Raw genomic sequence first — 20,401 nt, forward strand, 5'->3', positions numbered from 1 at the left:
ATGCTATCCAATCAATCAGGTACAGGAGCACACAATCACTTTTGTGACTAGTGCTCTCTACCCTTTGCTTGAGCCTGCTTAGTCAATGTCTACAGAATTTCTCAGAATATACAAAAATCCTGTTATAACTAGAAAACACCCCTTAATTATATATATATATATATATATATATATATATATATATATATATATATATATATATATATATATATATGTTCGATCTTAATAAATATACCCTTGGCACCATCACAAGCAGCAGAGAATTTAAAAAAAAAAACTGATAAATTTAAGTACATTTCTCATTATGCAGTCACAGAAACCAGTTCAAGATAATTTATACTATTTATTTTGGCACAGTCGGTTGTGAGCTGTTGTGTTTAATATTTTAACATGGTTACGCTTGAACAGAAAGGAAATTTCAAAAAGACAAAATGTTTTCTAAATATGTTCACAATCAAATACATCCCTCAGTAATGTGAGTTAAATTTACAGAAAGAGGAAATGAAGACCAAAGCATTTCAAAAAATGAGCCTGATCCCACAGTCAGGCAAAATGGCCAATGAATGAGGAGCAGAGGCAAAGGTTGATCACAGTTTTTTTTGTTGATAGTGCCACGGTCCCTCTCAAGGATGGACAACAAGAGACAAAGTCTCTGAGAAAACAGCACCAATTTGTGCATTAAAGAATTTGTTTTCAGGGAAGGTCTCCAAAAGCCACTGACTACAGCAGAACCAACATACTGACAGGTCACTGTGCTCAAACTGCTCTCTGCTATTGGGCAGGAACAATCAGGGCAGAGCAGTACAGACCCAGACATGCATGTTCTTACAGCCCCTGTGGCCAAAAGTATCCTTTCATGTCAACTCAATGCTACGGCTTCCCATGCATAAGAAATAGGGCACAGAAACTGGAAAGCCACTTTCTCGCACAACTGAAAGAGGTATTATACGCTCCAGAGCAAATTCACCACATCTCTATAGAATACTTCAGTAAGCAAAGGGAAAGAAAATAACACAAGCATCCTATTCCAAACTATCCTGACTGAAAGTAAAAGATTTGGAAAAACCATTTGCCAAAACAAAAATGGTCAAATCCAAACATTTATTTTAGCAAGCCTGATCACTCTCTCCACCAGCTGAAGACAAGAAGAGAAATCAGCAGATTCAGCTAATATGTCCCTTCCATATGGAAAATGATGTCACAAGAGTTTAGTACCTATTCTTTGGCTGGTGGAGAGGAAAGTTAGAGAAATTATGTATTTTTTAAAAAAAGCTATCATAAGATATGAAAAATACTCTTTTCTGTTCGTTTGCAGTGTTGTTGTAGCTGTGTTGGTCCCAGATATTAGAGACAAGGTGGCCGACATATCTTTTATTGGGCCAACTTCTGTTGGTGAAAGAAAGACTTTCACCCACCTTGTCTCTTTTCTGTTTGTACCGTCCAAACTATATTCTACTTTAAACACAAAAGAGGGTTAAAAGATGTAGTCCAGGACTTAAACTACAACACTATAAATTACACAGTAAATAATTTAAATTATTGTTAGAGCATTAAAACGCAGAACATTTTTTTAAAGAACAAGTAGGAATTAAAATAAATTTCATTTCTACCTATATTTTAATACACAGAAGAAAACTACAGCACACATAGTGTACACACACACACACACACACAGCATATACCTCTCCAAGAGCTTCGTAGCGCTTTTGGTTCCATCTATGCAAATCTTCACGGTAGTTAAAAACAAATGGCTCCCCAGTTTTTATATGCCTTAATTGCCCCTCTATAAAAGAAACAATAATATTAGATTTAAATATACATTTTAAGAGTTTTAAAAGCAGAGGTAACAATTCACTGTTGAAAGCAAAAGACAATGTTCATCTGAAAGTAGAACCACTTTCATTCATATATCACATTATTCTCCCTCCCTCCCCAATTACAATGTAGGGCACTTAAACCAAATGGACCGCAGCAAGACCACCATCACATTCACTTCTAGTTCACATTCACCTCTGAATCAAGTGAAGCACGAACGGTGACATATTGAGCTTTAAGCCCAAATTTCAGCCTGGCAACTTGTTATACAACTAATATTTGTGTCCCTAAAAAGTATGCCCCAAAATGAAGAATTAGCAGCTGAATGGTACAAAATCAGACTGTTAGCTAACCAACCAGGTAACTATATACCAACTATTATTCATATGTACTCAATTAAATTGCATGTGTAAAAAGCGTGAGTGGCATATTGCAATGCAAAAAGGAAAAGAATTTTTGAAAATTAAGCTCTTAATCTCTAAAACATAGTTTCAGTTACAAGTCAAATGCCTTAGCACCCAAATGCAATCAAGCGGGGGACTTTAGTTCAGAACACACCTTGGAACTCTTACACCTTGAGCTAATAGTAGAAAAATGATGCAGCAAGTCGAAGAAGAATGTGCACACCACAGCAATTTTTTTTGTAGCGCAACATTACAATCTCTTAGCTTCAGAGCTGAAGAATAGTAGCACATTCAGCTACAGATGAAGGAAGGGATTAGATGGAGATGACTGAGGAATAAAATGGCAGCCCACAAAGACTGGGATAGGGAGAAGTATATCAGATATTTTACCTGTTATATTTTAACTTATTAGCCAAAATAAAAAACATAAAATGTTATGGCCACAAAAGGTAGTATAAAGTTGTGTTTAACAAGAGAAATGATTAAAAACAATATCTAAGCATATTATCCTAAAACGTTGAAATATCTGAAGGACAGAAGCATGGTTTATTAGCAGAAATTTTCCTACTCTGCAACATGAAGACAAAGACATTAACTCAGCTGATATCTCCTTGTGAATTCTAAGCTTTGATAAAGAATTCTGTGCATGAAAAGGTTGCTTAAAAGAAGATTAGTTTTGAAAACTCCTGAAGCTGCAAACAAAATATTTGAGAGCTTTCTGTTGTCTTCAGTGTACTTGCTTATAAACCTGCTCATTTAATAATAGAAGAGGTTTGACTTTCTCAGCCCTGCCATTACCTCAGTTTCAGTATATTTTTCCAATTACTAACCTCCAGGGAAATGTTCCTTCCCAAGTTCGTATCCAATATCTCAGGTCCCAATATCCCTCTCTTCATGGAATCATCACCATACTCTAAGACTTCTACATTTTTTAAATTTCTAGGCTCAGTTGTTGCTTCTTAGCTAGTTACTATTCAGTATAGCTTGTTTTAAAGCAGGTTACTGATGAAGTTCTTATCTCCCTAAGGAATCATAGCAAATATCTAGTAAGAACTGTAGTTTATTTTCAAGTATTCCTAAAATGTTTGGAAACCCCATCTTCTCAAATTCTACAAAGCAGAAAATAAAACAGCTTACTTACTACTCCTTCACAAAGAGAAACATACAGATTAGGATATAAAAATGTACTACAGTATATATAAATTATAAATATCAGAGCAAAACATATCCCTTTGGCAATACCCTAACCAGAAGCATATGTTATAGGGTTTGTTACTCCCTAAGGAAGTCACTCAGGCTATTACATTAGTGATGGAACTTTTAATAATATAATTCTAAACCATCATCCCCCCCACATTCAGATTTCAGCCCCTCTCCTTTTAGAAACCACATGTGCACCATTAACTCTGAAGTCAGTAGAGCAGACAGACAATAGTAGAGGCTGTACATATCTTAAAAAAAAAAAAAACTGAAAAGTGACAGAGTTAACCCCTCCCATCAAAGAATGAGCATCACTTTCATGACACTTTTAGTCTCTAAGTACCTTCCTTTGAAAGCCATCAGGATATTAAAAAGCTAAGTGTTGCATAAATGACTATCATTTAAAGGAAAGCTTTTTTTTTTTCCTCCTTAAAAGTGGAAGGTGTAAAAAAGACAGCATTAGAAACTAAAGTTCTCTATTCACAGAACAGACACTGCATGGCAATAGGAGTGTAAACTTCCCAGTCTGCCCTACTACAGGTTTCAAACAATTTCGTAGGAGCCCCTTCTGGGAATCTGATATTTTTTTAGCCTCCATGCCTATTCAACCCTTCATTTCTCATCTGAGATTGATAATATGGGTACCAACTGTGATGGATTTTATAATGTAGATATTAGACAATTATAAAAACCACCAACATATTTAACATATATCACCAAATAGATGGTGGTAACTTGTGGTCTCTAATAACGTATCCTGGATTCAAACTTGTGAACTGTAGTAAAAGACAGCATCCCATTGCTAATTCAGAGATTTATTCTGTTTTCCCAGAGAATGCCCTTCTGAAGAACTATTTTCCCATCAGCAGACATGGAATTTTCAAGTTTAACTCAAATGCATAAATTGCTATCTAAATTATTAATAATACAGTAGTAGTTTTCTCCATCAATGAGTAAATTGAGTCTGTAAGTAAAATATCACTAGTGGTAGGGACATCAATTTAATTTTAAATGTTAAAAATAAATAGCTTTAGAAATAATTTGTACAATTTTTGAATCAAATATTTCATAATGAAAGAAAGGAAGTTGGAACAATCTACATATGTATATATTGTACAAATCTAAATGATGGAACAACGTGTTGGACCAAGGACTGTTCGACAATTCTGCAAAATTTGAAATTACTTAGCTAGATTTCCAAGAGCATTATTGTGACGCTGGTAGGCTAGATGCCAGCTCTTGCCCAGGCTGCAGGAATTAGTTAAGAACTGACAACATCATAGCTGGAAACCAGATCAGGTCACCTGTATGTTGGTTTTGCTTGTATGTTGCTGCATGCATTAATCTCACTTAATATCTATATCCCATGTTATAAGATAATATTTAAATGTTATGGTCTGTAACTGTAGAAGTGTTGCTCCGAAATGGTAAACCCGAACAGTCAGGAGAGAAACATCCTGATTATCACTACAAAAAGTTTTTTTTTCTCCTGCTGATAATAGCCCACCTTAATCGATTAGTCTCAGAGTTAGTATGGTAACACCCATTTTTTCAGGTTCTCTGTATGTGTGATAGATAGATCTTCCTACTGTATTTTCCACTGCATGCATCTGATGAAGTGGGCTTTAGCCCACAAAAGCTTATGCTCAAATAAATTTGTTAGTCTCTAAGGTGCCACAAGTACTCCTCGCTGATACAGACTAACACGGCTACCACTCTGAAACCTATTACGAACTGTGAAATACTAGTTTGCCACAGGAGGTGTTATCTCCCGCCCAACAGAGTAAGGCCCATAGATACTAGAAGAACCACTGTGGACTCATTGTGGAAATGACTTTGTTTATTGCTCCCCCAACACCCATGAAGAGGGGACCTGCATGTGAACTTGTCCCATCATCTTGAGCTCTGGGGGAAAAGAAATAAAAATCCCTGACATGAAGAAACTGCATCTTTTTGGCTGTTTGAAGGGCCAAAGATTCTAAACTTAAGCCAGAGTCTCCCCTGAAAGACACTTTGATCACAACAACTATGTCACTCTTAGGATTTAGATGGTAACTCACTTGTGTGTATATGTTTGCTTGCTTTAACCTGTAAATAACTCTCTCATTTCTTTTTCCTAGTTAATAAAATGTCACGTAGTTTATTACAGGATTGGGTACAAGTGTTGGCTTTGGTACAAGATCTAGGGTACCAACTGATCTGTGATAAGTGACTGGTCTCCTGGGACTGGAAGCAACCTGAATGTGGTGTGTTTTTTGGTGTAAGTGACTATTTATCACTAAGTCTGGTTGTCTTGGTGACTGTCTGTGTCACCATGTCTGTGATTCCATGGTAAGACTGTTATAGTGATCCACGAGTTCATATATGTTACTGTCTTGGTAAAATCTAATTATAGAACACACCACCAGTTTGAGATGTTTGCCCTGTTTTTGACAGTCTGCTCTGAGGTAGGCACTCATGGTCATGAGCCACTCCAGACAGCGTAAAAGTTATATTTAAGGATAAAACTTTATTTCTTAACAGAAAACTAAGAAATTCTAGCAAGGCTTTACAAGGTATAATCCATTTTCTAATAATCTGTTAATATTATACAATTTCCAAGTAGAATCTTCACAAAGCACATTCTACTTACTTTCATTAAAGGCATACTCAAATCCTTCAAGTGTATCAGGAAACTCAAGTGGTGGCTCATCTTTTTTCATCAGTTCATCCAAGTCTATTCTAGACAATAAATCTAAAAAGAAAAACACAGCATTCGAGTATCAGAGGGGTAGCCGTGTTAGTCTGGATCTGTAAAAGCAGCAAGAGTCCTGTGGCACCTTATAGACCAACAGTCGTATCGGAGCATGAGCTTTCGTGGGTGAATACACACTTAGTCGGATGCATCGGTATTCACTCACGAAAGCTCATGCTCCAATACGTCTGTTGGTCTATAAGGTGCCACAGGACTGTTTGCTGCAAACACAGCATTGTATGCCTGGTTTATTTTAACAACATATCTGACAAAAATGTTTTATTTAATGCTTTGATAGGGTGGGTATAATTAATTATGTCTAGTCCTCTTTTTCTGAGAGATCCCACTGAGTAACGTTGGACAATTTTTTATCCACTCCCAAAGGACATCTTGTGGGGTTCCACAAGGTTCAATGCCTGTCTACATAGATTCTGGTATCTGACGGCTTATCTTCACTACCGAGGTAAGTCAACCTAAGTTACACTATTCCAGCTACATGAATAACATAGCTGGAGTCGACAAAGCTTAGGTCGACTTACCCAGGTATCTTCACTGTGCTGCATCGATGGGAGACGCTCTCTGGTCGACTTACCTTACTCTTCTCGGGGAGCTGGAGTACCGGAGTCAACCGGAGAGCACTCTGTCACCAATTTAGCGGGTCTTCACTAGATCTGCTAAATAGACACCCCCTGCATCAATTGCAACAGCATCGCTCTCCATGGTAGTGAAGACGAGCCCTGAGTAACTGTAAGACCACTAGAGAAGATTGGGAAATGTTTCTGGAAACAGCTCTATCGCTCTTCTACCCCAGATCTGGGTAATACAGTCTCAAGGGAGTTTCTTTTAGCTCAGTTGAGGTGGGAGATTATATTGGTTGGTAAAGTAAAGTGTCTGAAAAATTTGGCACGAGTTCTTTCAGCCCCTTATACAGCGGAAAGGTTGGAGAGGAAGGAGAAGAGGTCCTTTGTTAAAGAAGGATGGTTTTTGTTTTGTTTTTTAAAAATCCTTCTCTGCTTTTACAGCACCAGGTTGCAGCAGTGTCCAAGACAGCAATGTCCAAGAGAGCCAACTGTACTTGGCTAGGAAGTAGGGCTGTCAGGCGATGAAAAAAATTAATCGCGATTAATCATGTGATAAATTGCACTGTTAAATAATAATAGAATACCATTTATTTAAATATTTTTGGATATTTTTTACATTTTCAAATATATTGATTTAAATTACAATGCAGAATACGAAGTGTATTACAAATATTTGTAAAAAACAAAAGAAATAGTATTTTTCAATTCACCTAATACAAGTACTGTAGTGCAATCATGAAAGTTGAACTTACAAACGTAGAATTATGTACGAAAAATAACTGCATTCAAAAATAAAACAATATAAAAGTTTAGAACCTACATGGCCATTCAGTCCTACTTCAGCCAATCACTCAGACAAACAAGTTTGATTACAATTTGCAGGAGATAATGCTGCCCACTTCCTGTTTACCATGTCACCTGAAAGTGAGAAAAAACGTTCGTATGACAATGTTGTAGCCGGCGTCACAAGAAATTTACGTGCTAAATATTCATATGTCCTTTCAGGCTTCAACCACCATTCCAAAGGACATGAATCCATGCTGATGGCGGGTTCTGCTCGATAACGATCCAAAGCAGAGTGGCCTGACATGTTCATTTTCATCATCCGAGTCAGATGCCACCAGCAGAAGGTTGAGTTTCTTTTTTGGTGGTTAGGGTTCTATAGTTTCCGTATCTGAGTGTTGCTCTTTTAAGACTTCTGAAACCATGCTTCACACCTCATCCCTCTCAGATTTTGGACAACACTTCAGATTCTTAACCCTTGAGTCGAGTGCTGTAGCTATTTTCAGAAATCTCACATTGGTACCTTCTTTGCATTTTGTCAAATCTGCTGTGAAACTATTCTTCAAACATGTGCTGGGTCATCATCCGAGACTGCTATAACATGAAATATATGGCAGAATGCAGGTAAAACAGAACAAGAGACATAATTCTCCTCCTAAGCAGTTCAGTCACAAATTTAATTAGCGTTTTTTTTTTTTAAATGAGCATCATCGACATGGAAATATGTCCTCTGGAATGGTGGCCGAATCATACAAATGTTTAACATATCTGGCGTGTAACTACCTTGCAACGCCAGCTATAAAAGTGCCATGCAAATGTCTATCCTCACTTTTAGGTGACATTGTACATAAGTAGTGGGCAGCATGATCTCCCACAAATGTAAGCAAACTTGTTTGTCTTAGTGATTGGCTGAACAAGAAGGAGGACTGAGTGGACGTGTAGGCTCTAAAGTTTTACATTGTTTTGGTTTTGAGTGCAGTTATGTAACAAAAATAAATAAATCTACATTTGTAAGTTAGTTTCACAATAAAGAGATTGCTCTACAGTACTTGTCTGAGGTGAACTGAAAAACACTATTTCTTTTGTTTATCATTTTGACAGTGCAAATATTTGTAATAAAAAATAATATAAAGTGAGCACTGTACACTTTGTATTCTGTGTTGTAGATAGAAATCAATACATTCGAAAATGCAGAAAAACATGAAAAAATATTTAATAAATTTCAATTGGTATTCTATTGTTTAACAGTGCAATTAATCGTGATTAATTTTTTTAATCACGATTAATTTTTTTGAGTTAATCGCGCGAGTTAACTGCGATTTATCGACAGCCTTACTAGGAAGTTGTGTCCATTTCTCTCAAAATTGAACTCCATGACAGTTCTCACACTTCTGTAATTTGCTCTGCTTGGAGGGTAGCTCCAAGAAGACTACACAGATGTTTCAGTAAGTGCAGAAAAGCACAGCCCACTTCTTAACAGTGTGGGCCACATGGAGCATATTACATTTGTTCCATATTCAGGACTAGTTTCCTACTGGTGACAAGGGCAATTCAAAGTAATAATCTACAAAGCCACACTTGGCCTGGGTTCTTGCTACCTAGATGACTGCTCTTTTCCTAGGTACCCTCTTGACATAGCTAAGATTAGCTGAGTTACTACTGTTAACTGTCCTTAGATGTGAGCTTTTGGGAGCTCTGGTTAATCATTCTAGGCAGAGGACCTTGACTCTGGAACTCATCTCCATGTTGGTTCACTAGAGTTTAAGTTTGATGTCCAGCAGGAGATAGTCTAAGACTTAATATCTATTAACTAAATCATGTGAAGTATACAACTTTCCAACACTGACAACTTCATCATTTGGAATATTCCAAGACATGTCGCTTTAATTAAGATTAAGTCAATGATAAGTTTGAAGACAAGTTTTAGTTTTCTGAGTGCAGAAAATAATTACCTGTAAATTTTTAAACTTGTCAAAAATACTATCATCTCTGATAAATGACAAAATGGAATTTCACCGAACCTTTCCCCAAAAATGCACCTTTATACTGAGCAGCAGCAAGAGAACTTAGTTTTACTCAAAGGTCTCAAAAAGCACAGGCTTATAATAGAAGTATGTACTCTACAATAATCATTTCATAAAAGGTAAATTTTTAATCAATGCATTTGTAGACATCCAATTTTAACATTGGTGTTTCAAAATGTACTTTTATTTCCTTTGTAGAGGCGTATTTAGATAATAATGGTATAATGCAAGAACTTGCAATGTGTGCTTACCCCCAGTGCAACAGAAATTATGTCAAATCTCCAGAAATCCAGTCTTTTTGTCAGATGAGTTGTGGGACTAATCTATCCTATGTACTTCCAGACTCGAAAAATACTATCTAGAAGAGGACTACAGTTAATTAGCCCTGAAGTAAAAAGTATTTTATCCATTAAACCATTTAGATCCGAATTCCTACTGTTATTTGTTTTGTTGAAATACACGAGTCTATAATTGTACAGTTGGTTCACTTGGATCAGTGCCTTATAAATATATTTCCAAACACTGTGTAGTTAAAGAGGTTTTTAATACTGTAAACAGTTATTCAGCAATAAAACATCAGTAGCATGAAGTTGACATGAATATTCCTCCCCAGTGGCTCCTGAAAAATAAGAATACCTAAATTACATGAATTGTCTTCTCGAAGGATAATTTCTGCAAACATAAACTTATAAACAGGTTATTCCATTACTGACCACTAAGTTCAGTTTTCTTGTGCCTTCCTCTGAAACAACGGATATTGGACATTGTTAGAGACAGGATACTGCAGTAGATGGACCACCAGTCTAATCCATTTTGGTAATTCCCAGGATCCTAAACCACAGCTACAACAAAGGAATTCTGTTTCTATTTCCCTTTCCTTAATTTTAAATAAATGTCTCTGAAATAATTTATATCTATACATACATACATACACACATGCATATAAATATAAAAAGAAACCAAAGAAGTTTATACCTTTTAGTGCAGTAGTTTTTTCTTTTTCATCTGGGCCTCCTTGCTGGAGCTGTGCCATGTTTATCCAAATTGTCAACAAAATTAAAGTGATGAAGGAAAAGGACATCAATCTTCACAGGATGAGCTAAAAATCAATCATCAAAGTCAGGAACTAGCCAGTTCATTGATCTCTGCTTAACTAGATATCACATGTTATTATGCATACCATTAAAATATAAATATATGTATAAATGATTTCAAAAATGAGAGTTTTCTGCTGGAAATAAAATTTAAAATACATTTGATATACTATTCACAAAGATAAAGTTAGGGTTGATTTTTACACTTGCCTTGAGAAACCACTAATGCATTTATTAATCCACTAACAGCAATATCATACTTAAAAATATAACAACCTCATAAAAAATTAAGAAAAATAGTGTGGTCCCTTTATAAGCCACCCTGCAATGACTGGTGAAGAATTCCATTTCACAGTGGTAATGGTAAAGATTAGTTCATTAGAATCTAATTGATGTTCCGTTACAATCATTCCAATAGAAGGTTAGAAGTGCGAACCTGTTGCTCTTCCAAATTGCATGTGGTTTGTAATTATTGAAGCTCAATGTAACAAATGGAAGATATAAACTAAAAGCATAAAGGACCAACAGCAACCCCCAATCCAATTAGATTATTCCCATATTAAACTGCAGTTACCATTTATTGTCCTTAATATACCCACATAGGATTAGGTTTTGCTAAATTTACATACAGTGACTAGAGTTACATTACAGCAACCTAGTTTAAGACACAGCAGCACTCAAAAATTTATCCAAATTAACTAAAGGTGTGAATTTAAAGTGGATTATTTAAACCACATTAAGCCCCAATGTAGATGCTCTTATAATTTAAACGGACGGACTTCAGTGAATTCCAATGTGAATTAAGATAAACCAAATTAAGGCCACTTTAATTTGGAATAGGAGTGTTCACATAGGAGTTTAATGTGGTTTAACCAATCCACTTTAAATTCACACCCTTAGGTAAATCAGATTAATTTTTCTGAGTATCCCGCATGCAGACTTAGAAAGCTGCTTAGTACATCATTCATCACAATGTAGTTGTAACCAAAGCAGTGGCAATACAAACTGCTGTTACTCTTGGCACTGTCTATTGCTCTCTTATTCTATTACATTTTTACCTCCAGGTTGTTTTCCTTATTGTGGCACAGCTGGTATACCTAAATCAAGATTATAATAAATTCCCAATTTAGTTTTTCTAATAAACATTCAGAATTATAAGTCTGCATGACCAAAGGTAAACACTATTGAAAAATGCAGCCAACAAGTAGTTTGATATATTTGATATATATTAGAACACAAGAATGGGCATACTGGCTCAGACCAAAGGTCCATCTAGCCTAGTATCCTGTCTTCTGACAGTGGCCAATGTCAGCTGCCCCAGAGGGAATGAATAGAACAGGTAATCAGCAAGCGATCTATCCCGGTCATCCATTCCCAGCTTTTGGCAAACAGAGGCTAAGGCCACCATCCCTGTTCATCCTGGCTAATAGCCACTGATGGACCTATCCTCCATGAACTTATTTAGTTCTTTTTTGAACCCTGTTATAATCTTGGCCTTCACAACATCCTCTGGCAAGGAGTTCCACAGGTTGACTGTGCACTGTGTGAAAAAATACATTAATATGTGCACTTGACATCATTTATTTGGTATTAATTTTCTGATGGGGCTTAGGTTACAGAGAATAAAGTGGCAGAAGGTTTTTACTGATGTGAATTGGACATATTTCATAGCTCTTGATAACCACTACTGTTTAAATATGGGTTTGCAAGAAATGGTTAGAGCTTAAAGTATATTCAAAACATCTCTTTCTGCAATTTTTTTCTGTGAACTACACAAAGCAATCATCATATCTTCTTGCCTTCTGCAATCCCAACAGAGAATCCACTATGTATTAATAAAACTATAAACAACAGGTCATGTGTAATCTTTACCGAGTAACTATTTCAAAACAAAGAACACAGGAATATTTCTTGTGTGCCCTGTTTACTCACTATCTAGAATTTATAAAGAATAAGTGTCCAGTCATGCAGTATTCCTAGATTTATTTAGCATGAGAGATCATTAGCAGCAAAAGATAATTATATTTTTCCATTTTCAGCAGAGGACCTCAAACACTCAACTCTGTGACCTTCGAATTTGACATGAGGGAGAATACCAACATAGCAACTCAGCTTTATTTTTTTAAATAAAGGACTGTGGGAGCATTGAACCCCTCCCATCTCCTCTCCCCTTCAGCTTTTTCGATTCTTGGTTACAAATTTCAATCACCATCCATTTGATTTATCCTTCTCCACAATACATCTTATCATGGCTGTGTTTGCATGAACCACATTTTTGTAAAAATTTGGAACAATTTCCAATATAGGTTTGCTAATCTTCCCTCCAAAGACTAATAGGATGAAGTCTGATATATTCCTAACTCCCTCAGACTTACATCTACAAGTAGGAACCCCAAGATCATTTCAGTTTTGATAGGTCACTGTGATACTAACTAGTTAACAGGGATATTTAATAAGCAAACCAATGTTGGAAGGTTAAGGGGGTTAATTTTATTTAAATAGCATAAATGCTGCCATATGTTCTGTTTTAGCAGATTTAGAATACTATGGATATCATGCACTCATGGTCTTAGAGAAAAAGTAGTATCAAGGTAACATGTTTTGTTATATCTTCTGGTTTAAAGGGGGGAAAAAAAATCACATGCAACAATTTAAAAGGTTATTTGTCATCTAAAGAGTACATAAATTCTAAAAACTGATATTAGGTCCAGTAATTCATTAAGCAAGTATGACCTATGGGAGAACATTCTTCTTTGTTCTCACACATAAGACTGCTCAAACTCTACTACCATGCAATGGCAGCACACTTTTAGTGCCTCTAAAACTTAAGGCTCCCCCAATTCACCTCATCTTTTATCCAGGACCCCAACTCAGATTCTGCACTTCTCCAACTCTGACACATTTCAACATGATTAATCTAAACAAGACTAACAAAATCTGCATGTTCTAGCAAACTTACATTTTTACTAGATAAAAATAATGCTGCACTCATAAAAGATACTTAAACAATAATAAAACTAGGTAGAGAATTTAAATTTTCCTGGAACATATTTATTTTTTAAATTTATATCTCACCCAACCAAAATAATGTCAAGGAGGAAATGCCTAAATCAACAGTCAGAAAATCTGGTCTCATTATTTGCAAGTGTTGCAAAACAGACTACTAAGTGAGAGTTCATTGAATATAAATTCCTGTCATTCATTAATATATGCATTTGTAGCAAAGCAATGGTGACACCACACTGTATGTAAATACCATTACGGCATTTGGAAAAAAAATCATTGTAATGAACATCTAAGTGGTAGAAACCAGAACACCTGATCAATGTGTCAACATATTTCAAAGAAACTACTTTAGACACTGCAGCTTATGATGTCTAGTTCTTTGTCCTCCCAGACCTCGCCTACACAACAATTTGTAATCCTATTTTAACACAGGTTAATTAACACAATTACAGGTTGTAGACAAGTCCCTAAAGAATTGTTACTAGTCAGGAAAACAAATAAAATGTGTCCTCTTTGAACATGGAGTGAATATTTTAAATTAAAAAATAAGTCAGATAAATCAATGTAAAGCCAACACTAGGGTAGTGCCATATGCAAAAGTTAGGTGAAAGACAGACTGGGTTCATCTACTAGGTGATGAGCCTGCCACTGAGGAAAGAATAGAAAACTCAGATGATCACCTGCCAACCTAGAAGCACAAGAGAACTCTGCTTTGAAAAAAATACAATTTACCAATTCTTTTCGACAAAAGTTAAAAAAAAATAATGTAACAGCAACCACTGGAGGGAGGACTTGGTGTTAGAATGAGGATAAAACAAGCACACAGTATTTTATGTATTGTTTTGGCTGAACATAGCATTTTGTTGAATCCTTCATTGATATTTGTTTAAATGACAAATGCAGGAAATTAGAAGAGAGGGTTAGATTTCCTTTCTTTGAAAAACAGATGTTGATTCAACTAGAGTTTGTTGGTGCACAAATGAATAGTGGGGAAATTATAAAGCTGTCTGAATGGTTACTTATAGGCAAATGCAGGAATTGCAGTCTATTCTAGGCTTGAGTTTCAAGTTCTACTGATACCTAATAAGGCTGGACCATTCTTTAACTATTTGGTTCCTTGAAGTATAAATTCACAAATTTCACTAATTGTTTTGCATTAAATATTGAATTAGATTTGAAACAAATCTGTTCCTACACAGATACATCACTTATATCATCCTTTCTACAAATGCTTTACAACGCCATTTTTGTCATGAAATGTAACAAACACACCCCTGAATAAACAATAGTAACTATTCCACCCGCAAAAATATTTAAAAATAAGGTAGATACTTTAGAAGCAGACTCATATTTATTTATACCTACACTGCTTTTCCATGCAGAACCAACAGATATTCCCCCCCCGCAAAGGATCCAATGCGTATTCTACACCTCTTCACCCCCAATGCCTAGCAATATAGAATATAATTCAGCATGAAATATATTTTGGTTTCATTGCTGCTAATAAATGTTTTAGTAGTTTATCCAATCTAGAGAACTAAGAGGACAATGTTTTCACCACACTTCCATTAATACAACAGCAGAACTGGGGGTGGGGAGGTTCCCCACAAAGAAACAGGGCCACCCGGGGGGGGAGGGGGAGAGGGCAAGTGGGGCAATTTGCCCCAGGCCCCGCAGGGGCCCCCACGAGAGTTTTTCGGGGCCCCTGGAGCAGGGTCCTTCACTCGCTCCGGGGGCCCTGGAAAACTCTCGCGGGGCCCAGGCCCCCGGAGCTTCTTCCGCTCCGGGTCTTCAGCGGCAGTTCAGCGGTGGGGGCGTCCTTCCGCTACGGGACCCGCCATCAAAGTGCCCTGAAGACCCACGGCGGGGGGTCCTTCCGCCCCGGGACCCGCTGCTGAAGTGCCGGGTCTTCTGCGGCAATTCGGCAGCGGGGGCCCCCTGCCGTCGAAGACCCCAGGCCCCCTGAATCCTCTGGGTGGCCCTGCAAAGAAATAGCTATTTGGACACAAAAAAAAACACAGGTTTTGTACACAAGGGAATATGCCTACATATTTAACGTTAACATTCATGGAATGGTACTTGAAAATTGGGTCATAGGGCTTGCAGAGATGTACAGTAGTGCTAGATTTCAAATCAAACAAGACACCCCACAGTTTGACTCCAACTACAAGTAAATAAATGTTTTCATTCTAGTTTCAATTATTCTTGCCTGTATAAATGTAGTTAGAGTGGCTGTTACAAAGTTTAGCAGGTAGCATATGATTTTGGTCTGCATTTTACAGCAACTGAAATGAAGTAAATTCACTAATATTGTGTGAATATTCCTAATATAATTAATTACAGCCTTTTCAATTTCCTACAGTTGAAACATTTAAGAAGTCAAATATTTTCAAACAGCATGATTCTATCCAATTTATCTGATGTAAAAACTCAACATAAATCAGCAGAATTCCTCAAACAAATAGCTTCATTAGAATGCAACATAAGTACAGACCTGCTCTTTGCAAGCTGACACACTAAATGAACTGGAGGAGACAACATATAGTAGGGCTGGCCAAATTTACTGACTGTCCGAGCTGCATACAAAAATCTTCACAAGTTCAAGAGACGACGCATGCCTGCTGGGGCTCACAGCTTCAGCCATGCAGGAGGTGCCTGCCGGGGCTTTGGGCTTAAGCCACGGTCCTGCTTAAGCTCCGAGCCCCAGCAGGTGTGCCCTGTGGGGCTGAAGTCCCGAGATCCTCCTCCCCACAGGGCAGAGGCCCCTAGTACCACCACCCTGCTGCAGGGCAGAAGCCCCAGGCTTGCTTTCCCCCTTCCTTCCCCCCATTCTTACTATCTGTTTTAACAATACGTTGGCTTAAAGAAGGCTTTCTGGTCACTGGACACCACTGGTTATAGACTCTCGAAAGGAAGAACCACAGGTGCCTGTGCTACAGTGGGACCTGCAGGTTAAGGATGGTAGATACACAGGAAACTGTAGCCCAAGTCCCAGTCTGAGAGTGGGAGAACTGCAAATACCACGATAGGTAAAGGCATGAAGCTGAACTCCCAAGAGGATGCACTCAGAGAACCAAGAAAGAGGACATGGGTGCAGCTAGCCTAATAACAGTGACCATCAAGACCATCACCAGATCAGGCATGCAAAGAAAGGATCCACTATGAAGTCTGCTATGGACAACACCTCACAGTTCAATTATACCATAACCGGCACTTAGATATGATGATGGTATGGAAATGTCTAAGACAGATACCACAGAGTTTTACTGCACAATAAAACATTATGCAATTTAAGTGATTTGTATTATTTAAATTATCCCAAACTAGGACTTATTTCAAACTTTGCCTTTCATATTTGTACATATATCTTTATTGCAAAATAATAAGCCTTTGGCCTACCAGAAGCTGCATCCAAAATACATCATAATAAGGGGTGAAAACAAAACCCCACAAAACTTAATGATTATGGATGGAGAGAAACATATTTGTCTCCATAGCTTTCATACTTATAGCATTGTCCTCTTCTAGATAAAGTTTAAGAAATGTTAATGTAATGCTTGTGACAAGCATTAGACTAATAGCCTGAGTGATCTGCGCCAGTGTAGCCATAGTCTCAGAGGGGCTGGTAGTCCATGGTTCAGTTTCTTACCTTGAAGAGAGGGGCTGCCCAAGAAATTCATTTTGCTTTAGGCTATGGCCAAGTACCTATGGAATATGCCTAATAAAAACGGTTAAAAATTTTCCAGGGTAGGGATTGGGGGAAGAGATTAAAGGAGACAATCAAAAGATTAACTGTTTTCAGTGAGCATGCTCAAGTTAGATGCTAAAGCAGAAGACAAGGTGGTGACTGCATTTCTAGACAAAAACCTAGGTTTCTGCACTGACAAAAGGGTTGCTGCCCCAGAAGGCAACTTCTGCAGTAAAGTAAGGAATACAAACTTTACAGAGTATGATCATAAGGAACAGTAATTTAAGGAGAAAGGCAAGCAATTTACTGTGTTATGATACTATAGAGATTAGCCCTAAAAAGTCACGCAATCAAAATAGGGATAATTTGGAGTTCTCTGGTTCTACCTATATCTACGTATTTATACTGCATCCATTACTGAAGCAGCTGGCTTCATAAATCTACACATAATGGTCATAACAAAAATAAATTTTACTCAGAAACTGTTTGTAAATTAGTATAAGAAAAATGTTTATATCATGTGCAGAATGTAGAGAAATATGATCTGTAGTGGTATAATGCGAGATTAGTCAAAGGGGTGTATAATGTATTATGGGCAACACAAATTTCAACATTTAGCAAACAAACAGATTTCAATAAAATCTGTATGATATTGCAAGATTGGTACATAAGAAAATTTCTCTTAAGTAAACAAGAATATGTATTTAAAAATGAAAAATAAAGCAACTTTGAGTGTTATAAGACCGTTAGTGTCCACTGAGGTCAACTCTAATCCAAAAATCAACTTGGTCATCAATACCAAGAAAAACTAAATCAAATTCTTGTAATATTTCTGGTTGTGAAGTACAAGCAACAGTGCATCCAGCAGCTCATCGTTCCTTTGTGCCCCTCAACAGTTCTCAATTGAAAGAGAAGGCAATAGATAAGGAGGACTGAAAATTATCAAGCCCTTAAAATTCTTCTAGCCATCTGAGATCATTTGTGCTTAGATGAGGAAAGGAGACAAAACTTCGGAGACACTAAATTTTCACACTTCTAATGCTCCTAGTACTGATTCTGTGGCAAAGAGATTGAGAAGGCTGTAAAAGGAGGGCAAAAAGGAGAGAGAAAGTAGATTTACAGAAGATGAAAAATAAAACGTGCCCAAGCAGTGCCTCCCATATCTACACTGCTATGTTTAACGGCATAGTGTCCTCCCAGCTTCCGGAGCCTTTCCCCGTGACAATGAAAGACAGGAGGCAGTGAGGAAAGGCTTTTTCCCCTGCCAGAGCCTTTCCCCACCACAATAAAAGGTTCCAGCAGTGAGAAGCTGCTGCCTTTCCCCTGCTGGAGCTTTTCACTGCCACATGTAGCACAAGTGTGGACACAGACTGCTTTTTACTACAGCCTGTAGCTACACACACCCTACATGTAGTGTAGACAAGATTTTAGGAATATGTAGGTTTGGTGACAGGAGGGTGGGGGAGAATGAATTCCTGTAATGCCTCTCACCCCCATGTTGATGGAAGCAGATAGGTGTAAGGACCTAATAAATCCACCACCTGACCTCACTCATATCACTCCTTTCAAAATGAGAGGCACTCTGTAACTTCACAACTTCCATCTCACAGGTGGTCCATGCTTGTAAGACAATCAGGATTCCTTCCCGCCTACGGGAGGGGATATTGCTGCACAAGGGCCTAAGCCAAAGCCCAAACAAGCTCAATATAATGACCCCCCATTGATTCAATGATCTATGGATGAGACACTCTAGTTATACAAGCTGCAAAAGGATACTACAAGGTAAAGGATGGCTCAAACTGCCTCTTGAAAAGGGACTGGATGATATTGGCTTCTCAAACAAAGAAGGTAAGGGAAAATATCAGAGGGCCAAACAGATCAGACAGTATGGAGGCTTAACTGAACAAAGCTTCAGAACTTTTTAAATGTCTGCATATCACTAGTTATCACTTTACTCTTATCCCATTAATTAACAACATATGACAGAGTGAAATAGCCAGAAAAGAGTTAAGGGCTACCTGCTTGTGAAATGACCCAGCAGGGGACTATATGTCCTCCTTTCAGTACTGAGCCAGGGCAAGGGAATGGTCTCTGGGGACTGAAGCATGCTTTCGTTAATGGAATTGTTGTTTTTGTGTAGCTCCTGAGGTTTGTGTCTGACCAACAGATTATGTACTGAGGCAAGGACCCTGAGACCAAACTCAGATGTGGCACTGATTCTTTTCTGGGCTGGTGAGACAACCAACCAACTTACACACTCAAACACAATTTTAATGAAACCCATGCTTCTTGGTCACAACCCAGTAAAAATATATTCTAAACTACATAAGTACAATAGTACTATACACTAAAACAGTGGCTCTGAAACTTTCCAGATGACTGTATACCTTCACCTCAATTATAATTATTTGCTTACAAAATCAGACCTAAAAATACAAAAAAAGTGTCACAGCACACTACTACTGAAAAATCGCTTACTTTCTCATATTTACCATATAATTATAAAATAAATCATTTGGAATATAAATATTCTACTTACATTTCAGGGTATAGTATATAGAGCCATATAAACAAGTCATTGTATGTATGAAATTTTAGTTTGGACTGATTTTGCTTGTGTTTTTTATGCAGCCTGTTATAAAACTAGGTAAATATCTCGATGAGTTGATATACCCCCTGGAAGACCTCTGTGTACCCTCAGGAATACACAAACTCCTGATTGAGAACCACTGCACTAAACTGTACATTAATACAAATGCATGTCATTTAAAAAAAAGCTAAAAATGTCATTTTTATTTTAGATCTTCTAGAGAAAAGTTGCATCTCAAAATGCTGAAGCTGTTGTTGCCAAAACATTGACTTGGGGATTGTGCTATAATTATTTTAATGGACATTAGTTATGTCACAAGTGAGTTGTGAAGGTAGGGTTGCCAACCCCAGCATCGATCTCCCGGTGACTACTGAAAGCAATCCGAGAGATTTTAATAGGCTATTTTAAGAAAGTGACATTACGTGATGTTGGAGGGTGGCGGGGGGGGAGGAGGGAGAGAGAATCTCCCGGAATAGCTTCAG

General features: G+C 37.4%; 1 protein-coding gene across 15 annotated transcripts in view; it reads right to left on the bottom strand.

Moving 5' to 3' along the window:
- ARB2A (ARB2 cotranscriptional regulator A) overlaps nt 1-20,401 on the bottom strand; it is a 352,291-nt gene that overhangs the window by 312,181 nt on the left and 19,709 nt on the right. For 8 of the 15 annotated variants that reach the window (XM_065599203.1, XM_042855843.2, XM_042855842.2 and 5 more), the window contains exons 2-4: nt 10,517-10,640; nt 6,052-6,153; nt 1,683-1,783 (exon numbers count right to left, since the gene is read on the bottom strand). In XM_065599203.1, coding sequence (XP_065455275.1) covers nt 1,683-1,783; nt 6,052-6,153; nt 10,517-10,622 — 309 coding nt within the window. In that variant the 5' untranslated portion in view covers nt 10,623-10,640. Of the gene's footprint in view, nt 1-1,682; nt 1,784-6,051; nt 6,154-6,745; nt 6,854-9,792; nt 10,161-10,516; nt 10,641-20,401 lie in introns of those variants that run through there. The other 7 variants (XM_065599199.1, XM_065599200.1, XM_065599204.1 and 4 more) reach the window with 5 other exon arrangements.

The sequence above is a fragment of the Chrysemys picta genome, chromosome 6, assembly GCF_011386835.1.
Source record: "Chrysemys picta bellii isolate R12L10 chromosome 6, ASM1138683v2, whole genome shotgun sequence".
Taxonomy (NCBI): domain Eukaryota; kingdom Metazoa; phylum Chordata; order Testudines; family Emydidae; genus Chrysemys; species Chrysemys picta.